This window comes from Littorina saxatilis, linkage group LG15 (genome assembly GCF_037325665.1).
Source record: "Littorina saxatilis isolate snail1 linkage group LG15, US_GU_Lsax_2.0, whole genome shotgun sequence".
In the NCBI taxonomy this organism is placed as follows: domain Eukaryota; kingdom Metazoa; phylum Mollusca; class Gastropoda; order Littorinimorpha; family Littorinidae; genus Littorina; species Littorina saxatilis.
Genome location: NC_090259.1, coordinates 21,678,106 through 21,691,000, shown reverse-complemented (window position 1 = coordinate 21,691,000; position 12,895 = coordinate 21,678,106). Strand labels below are relative to the sequence as shown.

General features: G+C 42.7%; 2 protein-coding genes across 2 annotated transcripts in view; both read left to right on the top strand.

Moving 5' to 3' along the window:
* The window catches only part of LOC138948310 (uncharacterized), a 49,898-nt gene extending 40,501 nt beyond the window's left edge, over positions 1-9,397 (top strand). Inside the window, exons 8-12 of the mRNA XM_070319821.1 lie at positions 1,958-2,153; positions 2,764-2,887; positions 5,881-6,138; positions 7,446-7,604; positions 8,094-9,397. Coding sequence (XP_070175922.1) covers positions 1,958-2,153; positions 2,764-2,887; positions 5,881-6,138; positions 7,446-7,604; positions 8,094-8,315 — 959 coding nt within the window. The 3' untranslated portion in view covers positions 8,316-9,397. The remainder of the gene's footprint in view (positions 1-1,957; positions 2,154-2,763; positions 2,888-5,880; positions 6,139-7,445; positions 7,605-8,093) is intronic.
* Positions 1-12,895, top strand: part of LOC138947951 (uncharacterized) — a 99,354-nt gene that overhangs the window by 52,968 nt on the left and 33,491 nt on the right. The gene's annotated exons all lie outside the window — the stretch shown is intronic.

Below are 12,895 nucleotides of genomic sequence, written 5' to 3'. Positions count from 1 at the left end.
TGTTGGGGGCAGTGATGCCCTGTATCTTACTTCCGCTGAAACGACCAGGGGTTGCAGGATCTCATTCTGGTAGCGGACACCGGTCAAATTGCCCACTACATGGTACAGAGGTGTCCTTAGACGTGTGCTGATCCCTCCCCAGACCATCACAGAGCCTCCGCCAAAACGCTGTCGTTCCAGAACAGCGCCTTCTGCGAAGCGCTCTCTGCGACGCCTCCACACTCAGATGCGACCATCAGCAGGTTCCAAGCAAAAGCGGGACTCATCTGTAAACAACACCTGAGTCCACTGCTGACGTTGTCACCTCACATGTTGAGTGCACCAGGCTCGGCGAGCTGCTCGGTGATTAGCAGTCAGGGTTGTTCCTCGGACTGGACGCCTTGCACGCAAGCCAAAGTTGTGTAAGCGGTTTCGGATCGTCTGACCACTAACAACAGTGTTGGTGGTAGCTTGTAGGCGTTGCCTAATGTTTGCCGTAGCCATTCTTTGTTGCATGGCCTGCCTCTGAATGAAGCGATCCTCTCTTTGTGTGGTGACTCTGGGCCGACCAGAACGTTGTCGCTCCTGCACTCTTCCAGTTGCGTGGAATCTCTGTTTTAGTCTGATGATGACAGAGAGAGCCACTGCAAGCCTCTGGGCCACTTGCCTGGCAGCAACACTGTCTTGTAGCCATCCTATTGCCCTTCCTCTATCCAAATCGCTCAGTTTTCTTCGTGGGGGCATGTTGCTACTGTGCATAATTGTGTCAGCGTGTCAACCTTTAAACACAAGGTGGTGAGCGATGTTCATAGCCAGGACCCTGTTGTAGCACGTGCATCACAACCTTTTGCTCTGGCATGCGTTCCGCAAATTTCATGGGGCTATAAAAAACACCCTTTTTCTTCCAAAATGCAGAAGCTTTTGAGAAGTCCCACAAAGGGAAATAACTCTGCCTGCCAAACAAAATTCTAGGTCAAGACTCATTGTTAATTTGTTAATTCAAAATAATTAATCTTTAATTATAGACCGGCACGGTTGGCCTAGTGGTAAGGCGTCCGCCCCATGATCGGGAGGTCGTGGGTTCGAACCCCGGCCGGGTCATACCTAAGACTTTAAAATTGGCAATCTAGTGGCTGCTCCGACTGGCGTCTGGCATTATGGGGTTAGTGCTAGGACTGCTTGGTCCGGTGTCAGAATAATGTGACTGGGTGAGACGTGAAGCCTGTGCTGCGACTTCTGTCTTGTGTGTGGCGCACGTTAAATGTCAAAGCAGCACTGCCCTGATATGGCCCTTCGTGGTCGGCTGGGCGTTAAGCAAACAAACAAACAAAATCTTTAATTATTATGTCGATGTTTAATTTTTTGGCAATTTTTTATAATTAGATCCGTTTTTTTCAACCAATCCTTAACTTTTTTTGAAGAGTGTATGTGAGTTGGTAAGTATATTAATTAAATGTAAGTTTACTTTTGAAACTTCCGATTATACTGGACAAAAATATTGCGAAACTAAATATCAAACGGCAGGCATAACCAGTTGCCGATTGATTTCTGGTACAGTAGAACCCCCTTTTTGTGACCCCCCAATTTATGACCCCCCCAATTTTAGACCTCCCCCCATATAACTTTAAGGCCTTACTTTTCCAGAGATTCTGTTCATAACCTCTGTAAATTTACCTCCATTTAAAAACTCCCCCCTTTTTAAGACCTAATTTTTCAGATCTTTGGAGGTCTTCCACTTCATCGCGATATAACCTTCGTGGTTGAAAACGATGTTAAACACCAAATAAAGAAAGAAAGAGGTCTTCCACTGTATTCTCAAAGTTGTTCTCATAAACTTAGAAAAAATTCAGGAAAACTGGCGTAATCTGGCAAAACAGAAATTCACCTTGCTAAAACTAGACAGAGGCGTTAGAGAGAGATTTACGGGTGGGAGAGCATTCACACACAGTTACCACTGTCAGCCTTTCTGTATCTCCAGGCAACAACCACCACCGCATGATGTTGATGCGGAGCGACCCTCCAGACCTGACAAAGAGCATGGTCGACATGGTGATCATAGAGTTGGTGGGTTACAGCGTTGAGGACAAAGCTTACAGGATCCTGCAGTACTCAGCCTCCAGGAATTCCATGCTGCTGGAGTGGAAACAGCTGGACAAGGGTGAGAATGGTTTCAGGTGAGAAATGAAATCAACTAGTGATTGGGGTAGTTTTAGGTCTATATGGTCCTGTCTTATACAGTACTCTACAGGTCTTGCTCATCTACTGAACACACACAATACAAAAAGTAAGAATGAAAAGACTAAAAAACGGAAAATATTACAAATAAGTGATGTTTTGTGAATTTAGAAAGAAGAAACCAAGGAAGACAGAAAGAAGTGCAGGGAAAGAGAGAGAGAAACAGCCAGACAGAGAAGACGAGTTTGTGTGTCTTTTGTCTGTGTTTGCCTACATATAAGTTTAGGCATCTAGATATTTAAAGAGTGTGACGCTGAATAATCGAATGCATGTGTTAACTGTTTGTTTTTTATCTATCAATCTGTCTTTTGCTTTTGTGTGTGTGTGTCTGTGTGTGTGTGTGTGTGTGTGTGTGTGTGTGTGTGTGTGTGTGTGTGTGTGTGTGTGTGCGCACATGAATACGAGAGAGGCAGAGTGAAACAGGCCCAAGACAAAATAGTGCTTTTCATTTTCTTTTATTAGCTCTTCGATAAGGCTTCAAGTATGTGTTTGGACCTAGCAGTGTTTTTCATGGTCATCCACATCTCCTTTATTTTTGCTGATTGACAGGTGTGAGATGTCGGTCAACGGTCAGATGTCAGTCACAGGAATGGGCGTTTCCAAGCCAAAAGCTTGCAACGCAGCGGCAGCCATGATTTTGACGGACCTGTACATGAGCAATGACGTCATCAGCGTAAGTTTTGGTTTTTGATCTGTTTGTGTTTGTAATGACTTTGAAAAGGTGTCTGTGTTTGTCAACAAAAATAAAATGTTTGTTTTTGATGACAAGGCCAAAAATTAGGGCTAGTAAGTTGGTCATTTTTGTATATTTTGTATATTTTGTATATTTTATTTAAAAGTCTTGTTTGTTTGTTTTCCCCAGACACATGTCTTTTTATTAGCACTAACTCGTGCGAGCTATGTCCCTTTGATGTCAGCTAAGACTGGTTTTCCTTGTAAAGTCTGCACAATTCTCTTTTTTTTTAAAGAGTCAAAAAAAGTTCTGGGGTTGGGAAGAAAAAAGGGTCAGACTAGGAAAAGGAAACACTGACTTTTTTGTTGTATTTTTTGTAGGCCTTGTATGTAGCTAGAGATGTTGGCAGTATCAACCTGTTTGGTACTTTTTGTAGGCCTTGTATGTAGCTAGAGATGTTGGCAGTATCAACCTGTTTGGTACTTTTTGTAGGCCTTGTATGTAGCTAGAGATGTTGGCAGTATCAACCTGTTTGGTACTTTTTGTAGGCCTTGTATGTAGCTAGAGATGTTGGCAGTATCAACCTGTTTGGTATGTTTTGTAGGCCTTGTATGTAGCTAGAGATGTTGGCAGTATCAACCTGTTTGGTATGTTTTGTAGGCCTTGTATGTAGCTAGAGATGTTGGCAGTATCAACCTGTTTGGTACTTTTTGTAGGTCTTGTATGTAGCTAGAGATGTTGGCAGTATCAACCTGTTTGGTACTTTTTGTAGGTCTTGTATGTAGCTAGAGATGTTGGCAGTATCAACCTGTTTGGTACTTTTTGTAGGTCTTGTATGTAGCTAGAGATGTTGGCAGTATCAACCTGTTTGGTACTTTTTGTAGGCCTTGTATGTAGCTAGAGATGTTGGCAGTATCAACCTGTTTGGTACTTTTTGTAGGTCTTGTATGTAGCTAGAGATGTTGGCAGTATCAACCTGTTTGGTACTTTTTGTAGGCCTTGTATGTAGCTAGAGATGTTAGCAGTATCAACCTCTTTGGTACTTTTTGTTGGGATGAAAGGGGATCAGAGGTCTTATGATGAACTTTATTCCATGGCAAAGAAAAGTTAGTGGATTGATAAGATTTGTAGATTACTTGCTTGATTGCTTGCTTGCTTGATTGATTGATTGATTGATAGGGCAATTAAATTACATATTCTTACTCCGAATCACATAAAGCATTGACGCAGTCTAGGATGCTAAGGTCTGAAAAGGCTAACCGTCTTAAACAATTTTAAAGGGAAGCAACCCCACCACAAAAAGTGTAATTAATGAAGCCATGGTAATGACTACAGACCCGGGGAGTTACCTCCCCTTGGTGTGCGTTATTTGGTGAGCTCTTTCCTTTTTGGTCATTATTTTGACAGGAATGTTGTTGTAGTTGCTGACTTTTCGTCCGTTTTTGGACTTGTACATTTTCCAGTAATTTATTGTTTGGCCGCCATTTTTGTTGGTCAGCATGGCTGACAGCGATAAAATGTGGCAAGGCTGATGTAATGGTGAGGATAACCTAATATTACCTTCTTACTTGCCTTCTGCTTTGTTAGTTGGTAAGCTCTTTCCTTTTTGGTCATTAGTTTGACAGGAATTTCGTTGTAGTTGCTGAATTTTCGTCCGTTTTGGATTTGTACATTTTCCAGTAACTTATTGTTTGGCCACCATTTTTGTTTTTTACCTACAAGCAGACGGAACTGCGGACACTCTGGCTTTTAGCCATTTTGTTTATGGTCACCAGTCACACCACGCTTCGACCACTGTGATTTCCGCACTTCCGGTGACTTACGCACAATCGTAAGTCGCTGCTTCCTTGTACTACCTCTCTCTCTGCGTTTGCATGGACTGGTAGAGGATAACTGGCGACCATCTCTCTTTTGAGATTTTCTCGAGTTGGACTCTGGTACCTTGTACTCAGGTGTCTCTCTCTCTCTCATTGGTGGAGATCGGTCACTCTTCTATTGAGCTGACTTCTATCTCACAGGCCTTTCGGGCTTCACTCCATCCCAAGGTTTGCATACTTTGGCATGATTGTCTTACAGTCACCTCGAGGGTTCGTCCTTCTCAGCACTGAGTGGACAACCTTACGCACGGATCGTTCCAGGGCGCATTGGCATTTCCTTCCAATAGAAAGGGGGGGGGGGGCAGCTTGTCTTTCCCTCGACTCGGCTCGGGTTTATTAATCCAAGGCTTGGGTCTCTTCCCGGGCCGTTTTACGGTCCAGGATATTGGACGAAGTGCTGGGCACAGCTTACTGGCTCTCGGAAGTTGTCCTTCGCGGCTGTCAATCAGGACGGTTCTCGGGTCCCTTCCTGCCTTGTTGGCAGCGGGCCAGTTCCTGGCAAGGGTTTTAGAGCGAGTTAGATTTTTCTTTCGCATCGGGCCCTTCCTGACTTGTTGGCAGCGGGCCAGTTTCTGGCAAGGATTTTTAGAGTGAGTTAGATTTTTCTTTCCCACCGCGTTGTTGAAGCTATCTGCTTTATGTGATTCGGAGTAAGAATATGTAATATAATCGAAAATTTTAAGAGTAAATTTTCATTTGATTAATATACCAACCCTGCTTATGGTTTTTTAGTTTCTTTAAAGCCGTATGATCTTGACCACGTGTTGAGGAACAGTAGTGACGTAGTACACACCAAGGGGAGGTAACTCCCTGGGTCTGTTGTCATTACCATGGCTCCATTTACACTTTTTGTGGTGGGGTTACTTCCCTTTAAAATTGTTTAAGACGGTTAGCCTTTTCAGACCTTACCATCCCAGACTGCGTCAATGCTTTATGTGATTCGGGTATATTAATCAAAGGAAAATTTACTCTTAAAATTTTCAATTTAATAGTTTTTATTTTTTTACCTCCCGTTTTTACAGTGTGAAGCTCCTGTTTTTACTTTTAGACCGCAAAGTGATTGATTAATGATATGTCAGTTGATTTGTTTTTACTTTTTCCCTCCTGTTTTTACAGTTCGAAGCAGTTGAAGACCTGACTAAAGCCACCCCTCTAGAAGAAATAACAGCACGAGCAGAAGCACTCAAACTTGACGGTCCGCCCAGAAAGGAACGTGTAGAAAATGTCTGGCATGAGGAGGCACTGTCGGCCAAGAAAAAAACAGCTGACACCCCAGAAGAGGCCTTGAGCCAGAAGCAGAAATGGATGGCCAACCCTTTGCAGCCATGGTTTGAAGACGCTATCGTAGAGATGATGGAAAACCATGCCAAAAAGGTAAGGTTCGCGAAAAGTGAAACAAAATTTGGTTAAAAAAAACCACGGAAACATATGTGGGAGGTATATGTACAGTATACTTCACAGGGATTCCATTAAATAACATATTCTTACGCCAACTCACATATTATATAGCATTAAGTTCCGTTTGATGCTTAGACCTTGAAGTACAGACCCTGGTAACAGGGGGAGGTAACTCATAAAACAAAGCAAAACCTTGTAGTCAAGGCCTGGTAGTTACCTCCCCTCACCGGCAGCCCGCACATGCGCGGGACATACCGCCGGTATAGTCTTCAACACGCTTGTGTTCAGACGTGCTTAGATTTCACTTGAAAGAAACAATAAGATTAATTCCAAAAATGTAACTTGCCACTGCTCTCTTCAGAAAAAAAAAACACCGCTAGAAACGTAAACAATGAGACTTTCGCCTTCGTATCATCCGACTTACTCAATCTACACGGTAAACGTGAATTCTTTACTCACCAGTCTGTGTTCCCAAGGCGACATGCGCCGTTGTTGTCAGCAAAATGATTATTTTCCTCCACATTCCTCTCATGTTTTTGTGCTGGAAGCTCGAACTGATACGGTACAACGCGATTGTTGTTCCACAAGTTGCCTGCACCACGAGTGTCCGCCATTTCGCTCTGTTCCCCTCAGTACGTCACAAGTTACCAGCTGGCGCTTCGGTAGTTCTCGGGTTTTCTCGGCAAAGTCCGGATCAGCAAATTTAACTCACATGTCGGTGGGCGTTTCCTTGCGAACGACTAAGCGCTGAGCGGTTTCAGTGCCGAAAAATGCCATAACTGGAAACCCTATTCACACACTCAAAACTTTGTTTGGAGGGTTTAGACGCACTGTAACCCAACAGGCGCAGCCAGGATTGGAACCCTGAACCTTCCAGGGGCGGACGAGGGGGGGGTGCACAGGGTGCAGGTGCACCCCCCCTCCAGCAAAAAAAATTTTTAAACAAATTTGGAAAGCTGATTCTATGACCATTCCTAAGTTCAAATGGCACCAGATGGCACCATTTTGCTTCTTTGGCCAAAAAAATGTCCGGGGGGGCATGCCCCCGGACCCCCCTAGCAAATTCGGGCGCTTCGCACCCATCACATTCACTTTCAATTCAAAGTGCACCCCCCCCTTACAAAGCAAATGATCCGCCCCTGCCTTCCACATGGAAGGCCAATGTTTTAACCTCCAGGCTGCGCTCCAGTCTATGGATGGTAAAATCAGATGGTTTACAGTTGCGGTGTGCACATTCCCCTATGACGACTCATGCCCATGCATTTTTTTTTTTTTTTTTTCAGCTGACGCTGGAAGAGCTGATCATTGGACCAGGCATCACCCCAGAAATGCGGCGTTTTGTCACGGCGGCTGCAAAACACTGTCTGCTTGTCAGCACCACCAAAGACGACCCAATCAGAGGTTCCTTTGTGATCACTCATCAGCGTTCCATCGTACCAGAGGTAAGAGCTGTGTATGAGTCTAAGTGGTGATTGCCTGTTTGAAATCGAAGAGAGAGAGAGATGTCAAATCAAACCAAACCAAATCAAATTTTATTTTACGAGGGTTGTGGCATAAGCAATACAACCAAGCTTGTTTTTCAACCCAGAGAGAGAGAGAGAGAGAGGGAGAGAGAGGGAGAGAGAGAGAGAGAGAGAGAGAGAGAGAGAGAGAGAGAGAGAGAGGGAGGGAGGGAGGGAGGGAGGGAGGGAGGAAGGGAGGGAGGGAGGGAGGGATTGATTGTTTAACCCTGACTGCTGGTCATTTCAAGAAAAGATCAATCAAACTTGTAACTGGAAGGAGAAAAGTGAGATGTACCTAGACCACATACATGGACATACAAAGAATACATAAGAGTACACAAATGAGAGGCTGTGTTACTTTTGTTGCAAAATTCCACACTGTTACGCTTGTGGGTCTGTTGATTTTATTTTACTTTTCTTCCTCAACAGGAGATGGCGATGATTCTGCGCATCAACAAGGGCGCCAGTGGCCGCTACAAGCTGGTGCGAGACAACAAGCAGATCTCTGTCCTTCAGAGGGCGCTGTTTGTTAGAAACTTTCCCGACATTTGGCGTGCTCGGGCCAAAGCTTCTCTTGAGGCAGACAAAGTGAAAAAAGGAGAGGTCTCAACCACCTCTGATGTCGGTGACCACTGCTACTACTACTCCTGAGCAGAATGTTCCTGCAGGTGACATTGTCAAGAAAAAGAAAGTGTAATATGTTCATCAAGGAACACTACTTTTGTTACTCCACTGAGCAATTTCATGGCAACAAATGACATCAAGTAGGATTTTAACATTTCAGTCACTTGCCTTTTGGCTTTCCTGAGGACCAAATCTTATTACTATGTGTTACGTTTTGATTGACTGTGACTTTTAAAAGCACAGATATTTTGTTTCCCTTGTAAAAAGACTTTTTTATGAAGTGATGGGCTAATCTGAGGCCAGTTGTTTAGTTTAAAAAAAAAGTTGTTTTAGGTTTGTTCAGCTGCTTAATTGAACGCAAATGCATATGTATCGATTGGACATTGGATTTCTCTTCTTTGAGCCATGTGACGTCAGAGGCCTACAAAACTTCATATTTGGGCGTTTCAGGTTAACCGAAACTTCAAAGGAACTACTTACTTCATATTTGGGACAGGCGGATTAACCCACAGATCAAAACACACGTCTGCCAAACTGTAAAAATGAAGCGATTTGCACAAAGGACGACTTTTAACTCCCTCATATTGCAGGCAACACACAACTCCAAGTTTTGCCGCGGCCAAATTAAAACCCCTCTCGAAGTTCACTCAGCTCTGTCGCACACACAGCCACCGGCCGAGTCGATATGCGCGGGGCAAGTAGTTTCGACATGTCGGCTTTAAAGATATGAATTTCTTCCTCAGTGCAGAAAATGAACCTGGCATGCCACCATCCACGACAATGCAAGTTCTGCCTACTTTCAACAACTGTACCATAAACAACTTGAACATCACAATAACAAAATAAGACCAAACGTGTTAATTGTCTCTGATTTTAACCCCACAAGCTAACTCAATAAACTCGTCCAGTCTTGATCGCGAGACAGGGTGACGACAAGTGTGTACAACAGTTACTGACACTGACGGTGCAAAGAGATGTAGCAATTTAATTGATGTTTTATTCGATGTTCATGAATTTTCCGTTCCTTTGATTATGTTCTGAATAAAATGTTGCGATAATCAAATATTCTAATGTTAATTGAAGGAGTTAAATAAACTTTTGAAGTTGCACTATTTTTGTGGCGCATTGAAGTGTATGTGTTTGGTGTAAACAGGTGTTCTTGGTGTGTGTGTTTGATTGCATGTGTGTGTGCTCGTTCAATCGTCAAAACAACAACAAAGTCAGTACCTGAAAGGAATTCGATCGATACATAAATGTTATTTGCGTTTTTGACCAAAATATGACATTTTACACAGATCTCGACAGTCATTGTTCACCTCGACCGCTATCGCGGTCTCGGAGAACAATGACTGTCTCGATCTGTGTAAAATGTCATATTTTGGTCAAAAACGCAAATAACGTATAATATCTGTGTTTGAAAAAAAAATGGATGTGTTCAAAACTTTGTTTTAGTTATTTTGCATTAATTTGTTTTTGTACATGAATGATGACATGGTAATAAATAATATTTACAAACATCTTTCTTGCTTTTATACATGTACATGGAATGTTTAGGCCATTTCTTCATAGCAAAACAACAACAACAGACAACAACGACGATAACTATGGAATAATATTCAAAACAAAACAAATCATTTGTACCGAGGCGTTTACATTAATAAGGAGACCGTATGTACATGTATATATAAACACTCTCACACACCAACACCCACATCACACAGAGTTAAAACTAACGCATCATATCTACTCCATGTATAATTTTCCAAGAAGGCAAACGGATAAAATGACTGTATTTGTTGTTGGTGTAGTTGTCCTTGAAGGAGATCTTGTGCAGTCATCTCACACACAGACACATGCACACACACACGCGAACACGCACACACATACACATTTATAAAGATATACAGTAGTGTCCACGCCGCCATTTTGGAGAGTTTTTTGTCGAATTCAGCCGATTTTTTTTTTAGCCTAAGAAACCGAACAATGTGAAATCGTCTTCCCCGAATCAGCGAATGCAGAGGTGAGAACTGAAAAGGGAATCTATACCACAATCCTTCACGCGACCTGACCTGATCTTGACCCCTGACCTGGTCTACATACCACACACACACAAACCAGTCACCTGCTCTTGTCCCCCCCCCCCTCCAAACCCCCCACCACCCGTTTTCTATGGATACAACACACTTTAACTACACATATGTCGACGAAATGTTGATCATTGCTTCAATACTTTGAAGATTTTGCTTGGATAATAACCAGGTGAAATTAGTATTTGGGTGTTCAGTCAAATGTTAAAGTTTCTATCACATGTTTCTATCAGTCAAATGTTAAAGTTTCTATTACTTTGGGGGAAAAAAAAAGGTATTTGTTTTTTGGCAAAATTACTTAAATATGTTTTTTGGGAGAAAAAAAAAATCCCGACTTACCGACCCTATATTTTTGGCCGTAAACAGACTTTTTTTTTTTTTTTTTTTGCCTAAGAAACCGAACAATGTGAAATCGTCTTCCCCGAATCGGCGAATGCAGAGGTGAGAACTAAAAAGGGAATCTATACCACAATCCTTCACGCGACCTGACCTGATCTTGACCCCTGACCTGGTCTACATACCACACACACACAAACCAGTCACCTGCTCTTGCCCCCCCCCCCCCCCCCCCCCCCTCCAAACCCCCCACCACCCATTTTCTATGGATACAACACACTTTAACTTCAGATATGCCGACGAAATGTTGATCATTGCTTCAATACTTTGAAAATTTTGCTTGGATAATAACCAGGTGAAATTAGTATTTCGGTGTTCAGTCAAATGTTAAAGTTTCTATCACACACACACACACACACATACAGTATACATGAGGGGTTTTCAATTTGGGTGCAAAAAGGAAAAAAAAAATCGGGGGGGAATAATCTTCACCAAAGGAATCAGCAATAATTTTATGTTGAACTATACACATTGCGTATTCCATAGGTCGCTTCTTGCCACTTTTACAAAACTATGTGAAAAAATATAAAAATGTGAAAACATTTACACATGTGAAAATGTCGTGTCACGGACAAGTTTTTTAATTTTGTTATGATAAATTTAATCAGTCAGTCCATTTCTTTTCAGTTACACAACACACAGATCAGCCTTCAATGGAATAAATCAAAATATGTGGATTTTTTTTAAAAGAAAGGGCATTGATTACAGAAAATAATAGAGTAGAAAGAAAAAGTAATAAATCACAGCACACGTCAACACACATAAAACTGAAACAAATGCACACATTTATGTGAAACCTTTTTTACTAGTAACTCCAAACGATGGCAACAAGCACCCAAAACCCTTGATTATGAAACAACATCTTTGTTTTGCAAATCAAGCCTTAGTGTGCAGTGTGACACGATGGACACGCTCGTGACACGATGGACACGCTCGTGACACGATAGACATTTGCACATACAAAAGGAAGCAAGTTTGAAAATTACATTTTTTAAAAATTGGGTATTAAACTAAGCAAATAACAAAACTTGACTAAATATAAAAAGCAGAATTGGAATGCCTTTCCACTTGGCATTTTTATAAAAACTGAACGAGTCAAGAGGAACGACTGAAAAAGTGTAAAGGTAACGGTCTTTGAACTTAATGTCTGTTATGATAGCGAGTACATAAGACTGCAACGGGGTGTGTCTCCGGAAAAGCTTCTCTTGCACATGATTCCATACAAATAGATCTACAGTGTAATGATCAGAGAAGCCATCTTTTTGAACTGGCTCAGAGATGACAGCCAGAATATCTCCATGGGGTACCATAGTGTGTCCTTCATTCTTGGTGAAAAGAAACAATTGTCCTTTCCAAGTGTGTGCAAGCAGTCCACCAGGTATTCTCCATTGTCAACGTCTACCACTAGACCGGGATATGCCATCTTGTAAGCGACAAACACCCAACGCCCAAGATAATCTTCCGGCCGAATTCCTTCTACACTCTTCAAAAAAAGTTAAGGATCACTTTTTTACAAGCACGCCACACATAACAGACAAGACCGAATTCTTTCTTTTTTTTAAAATTATATAATTGAACAACCAAAAAGTAATGACAAACAAAGCAAAGATCGAACGCTGCGGCGACAATTTAGCTAGAGTGTGTCAAACGTGACAACCCTCGAAAATAGAATTCACAACAATGTGAATCTGTGTCAATAACGCGTGTGCCAGACATTCAACACATCGTTGGCGCATGGAGTGGATCAGGTTGCATATGAATGCTCTGGGAACTCCATTCCACTCCTGCTGGAGCCATTGCAGCAGTTGACCCAGATTGGCAGGAGGAGGGTGATGTTGCTGTACCCGACAACAAAGCTCGTCCCACATGTGCTCTACTATGGGGTTCAGGTCCGGGCTGTTGGCTGGCCACAGCATCCTGTTGACCCTGGCCTGCTGGATGAAGGTGTTTACAGCTGCAGAGCGATGGGGAGGTGCGTTAACATCCTGAAGAATCGCACGAGGGCTGATCGCTTGAAGTGCTGGAACGACCAGGGGTTGCAGGATCTCATTCTGGTAGGGGACACCGGTCAAGTTGCCCACTACATGGTACAGAGGTGTCCTTTGACGTGTGCTGATCCCTCCC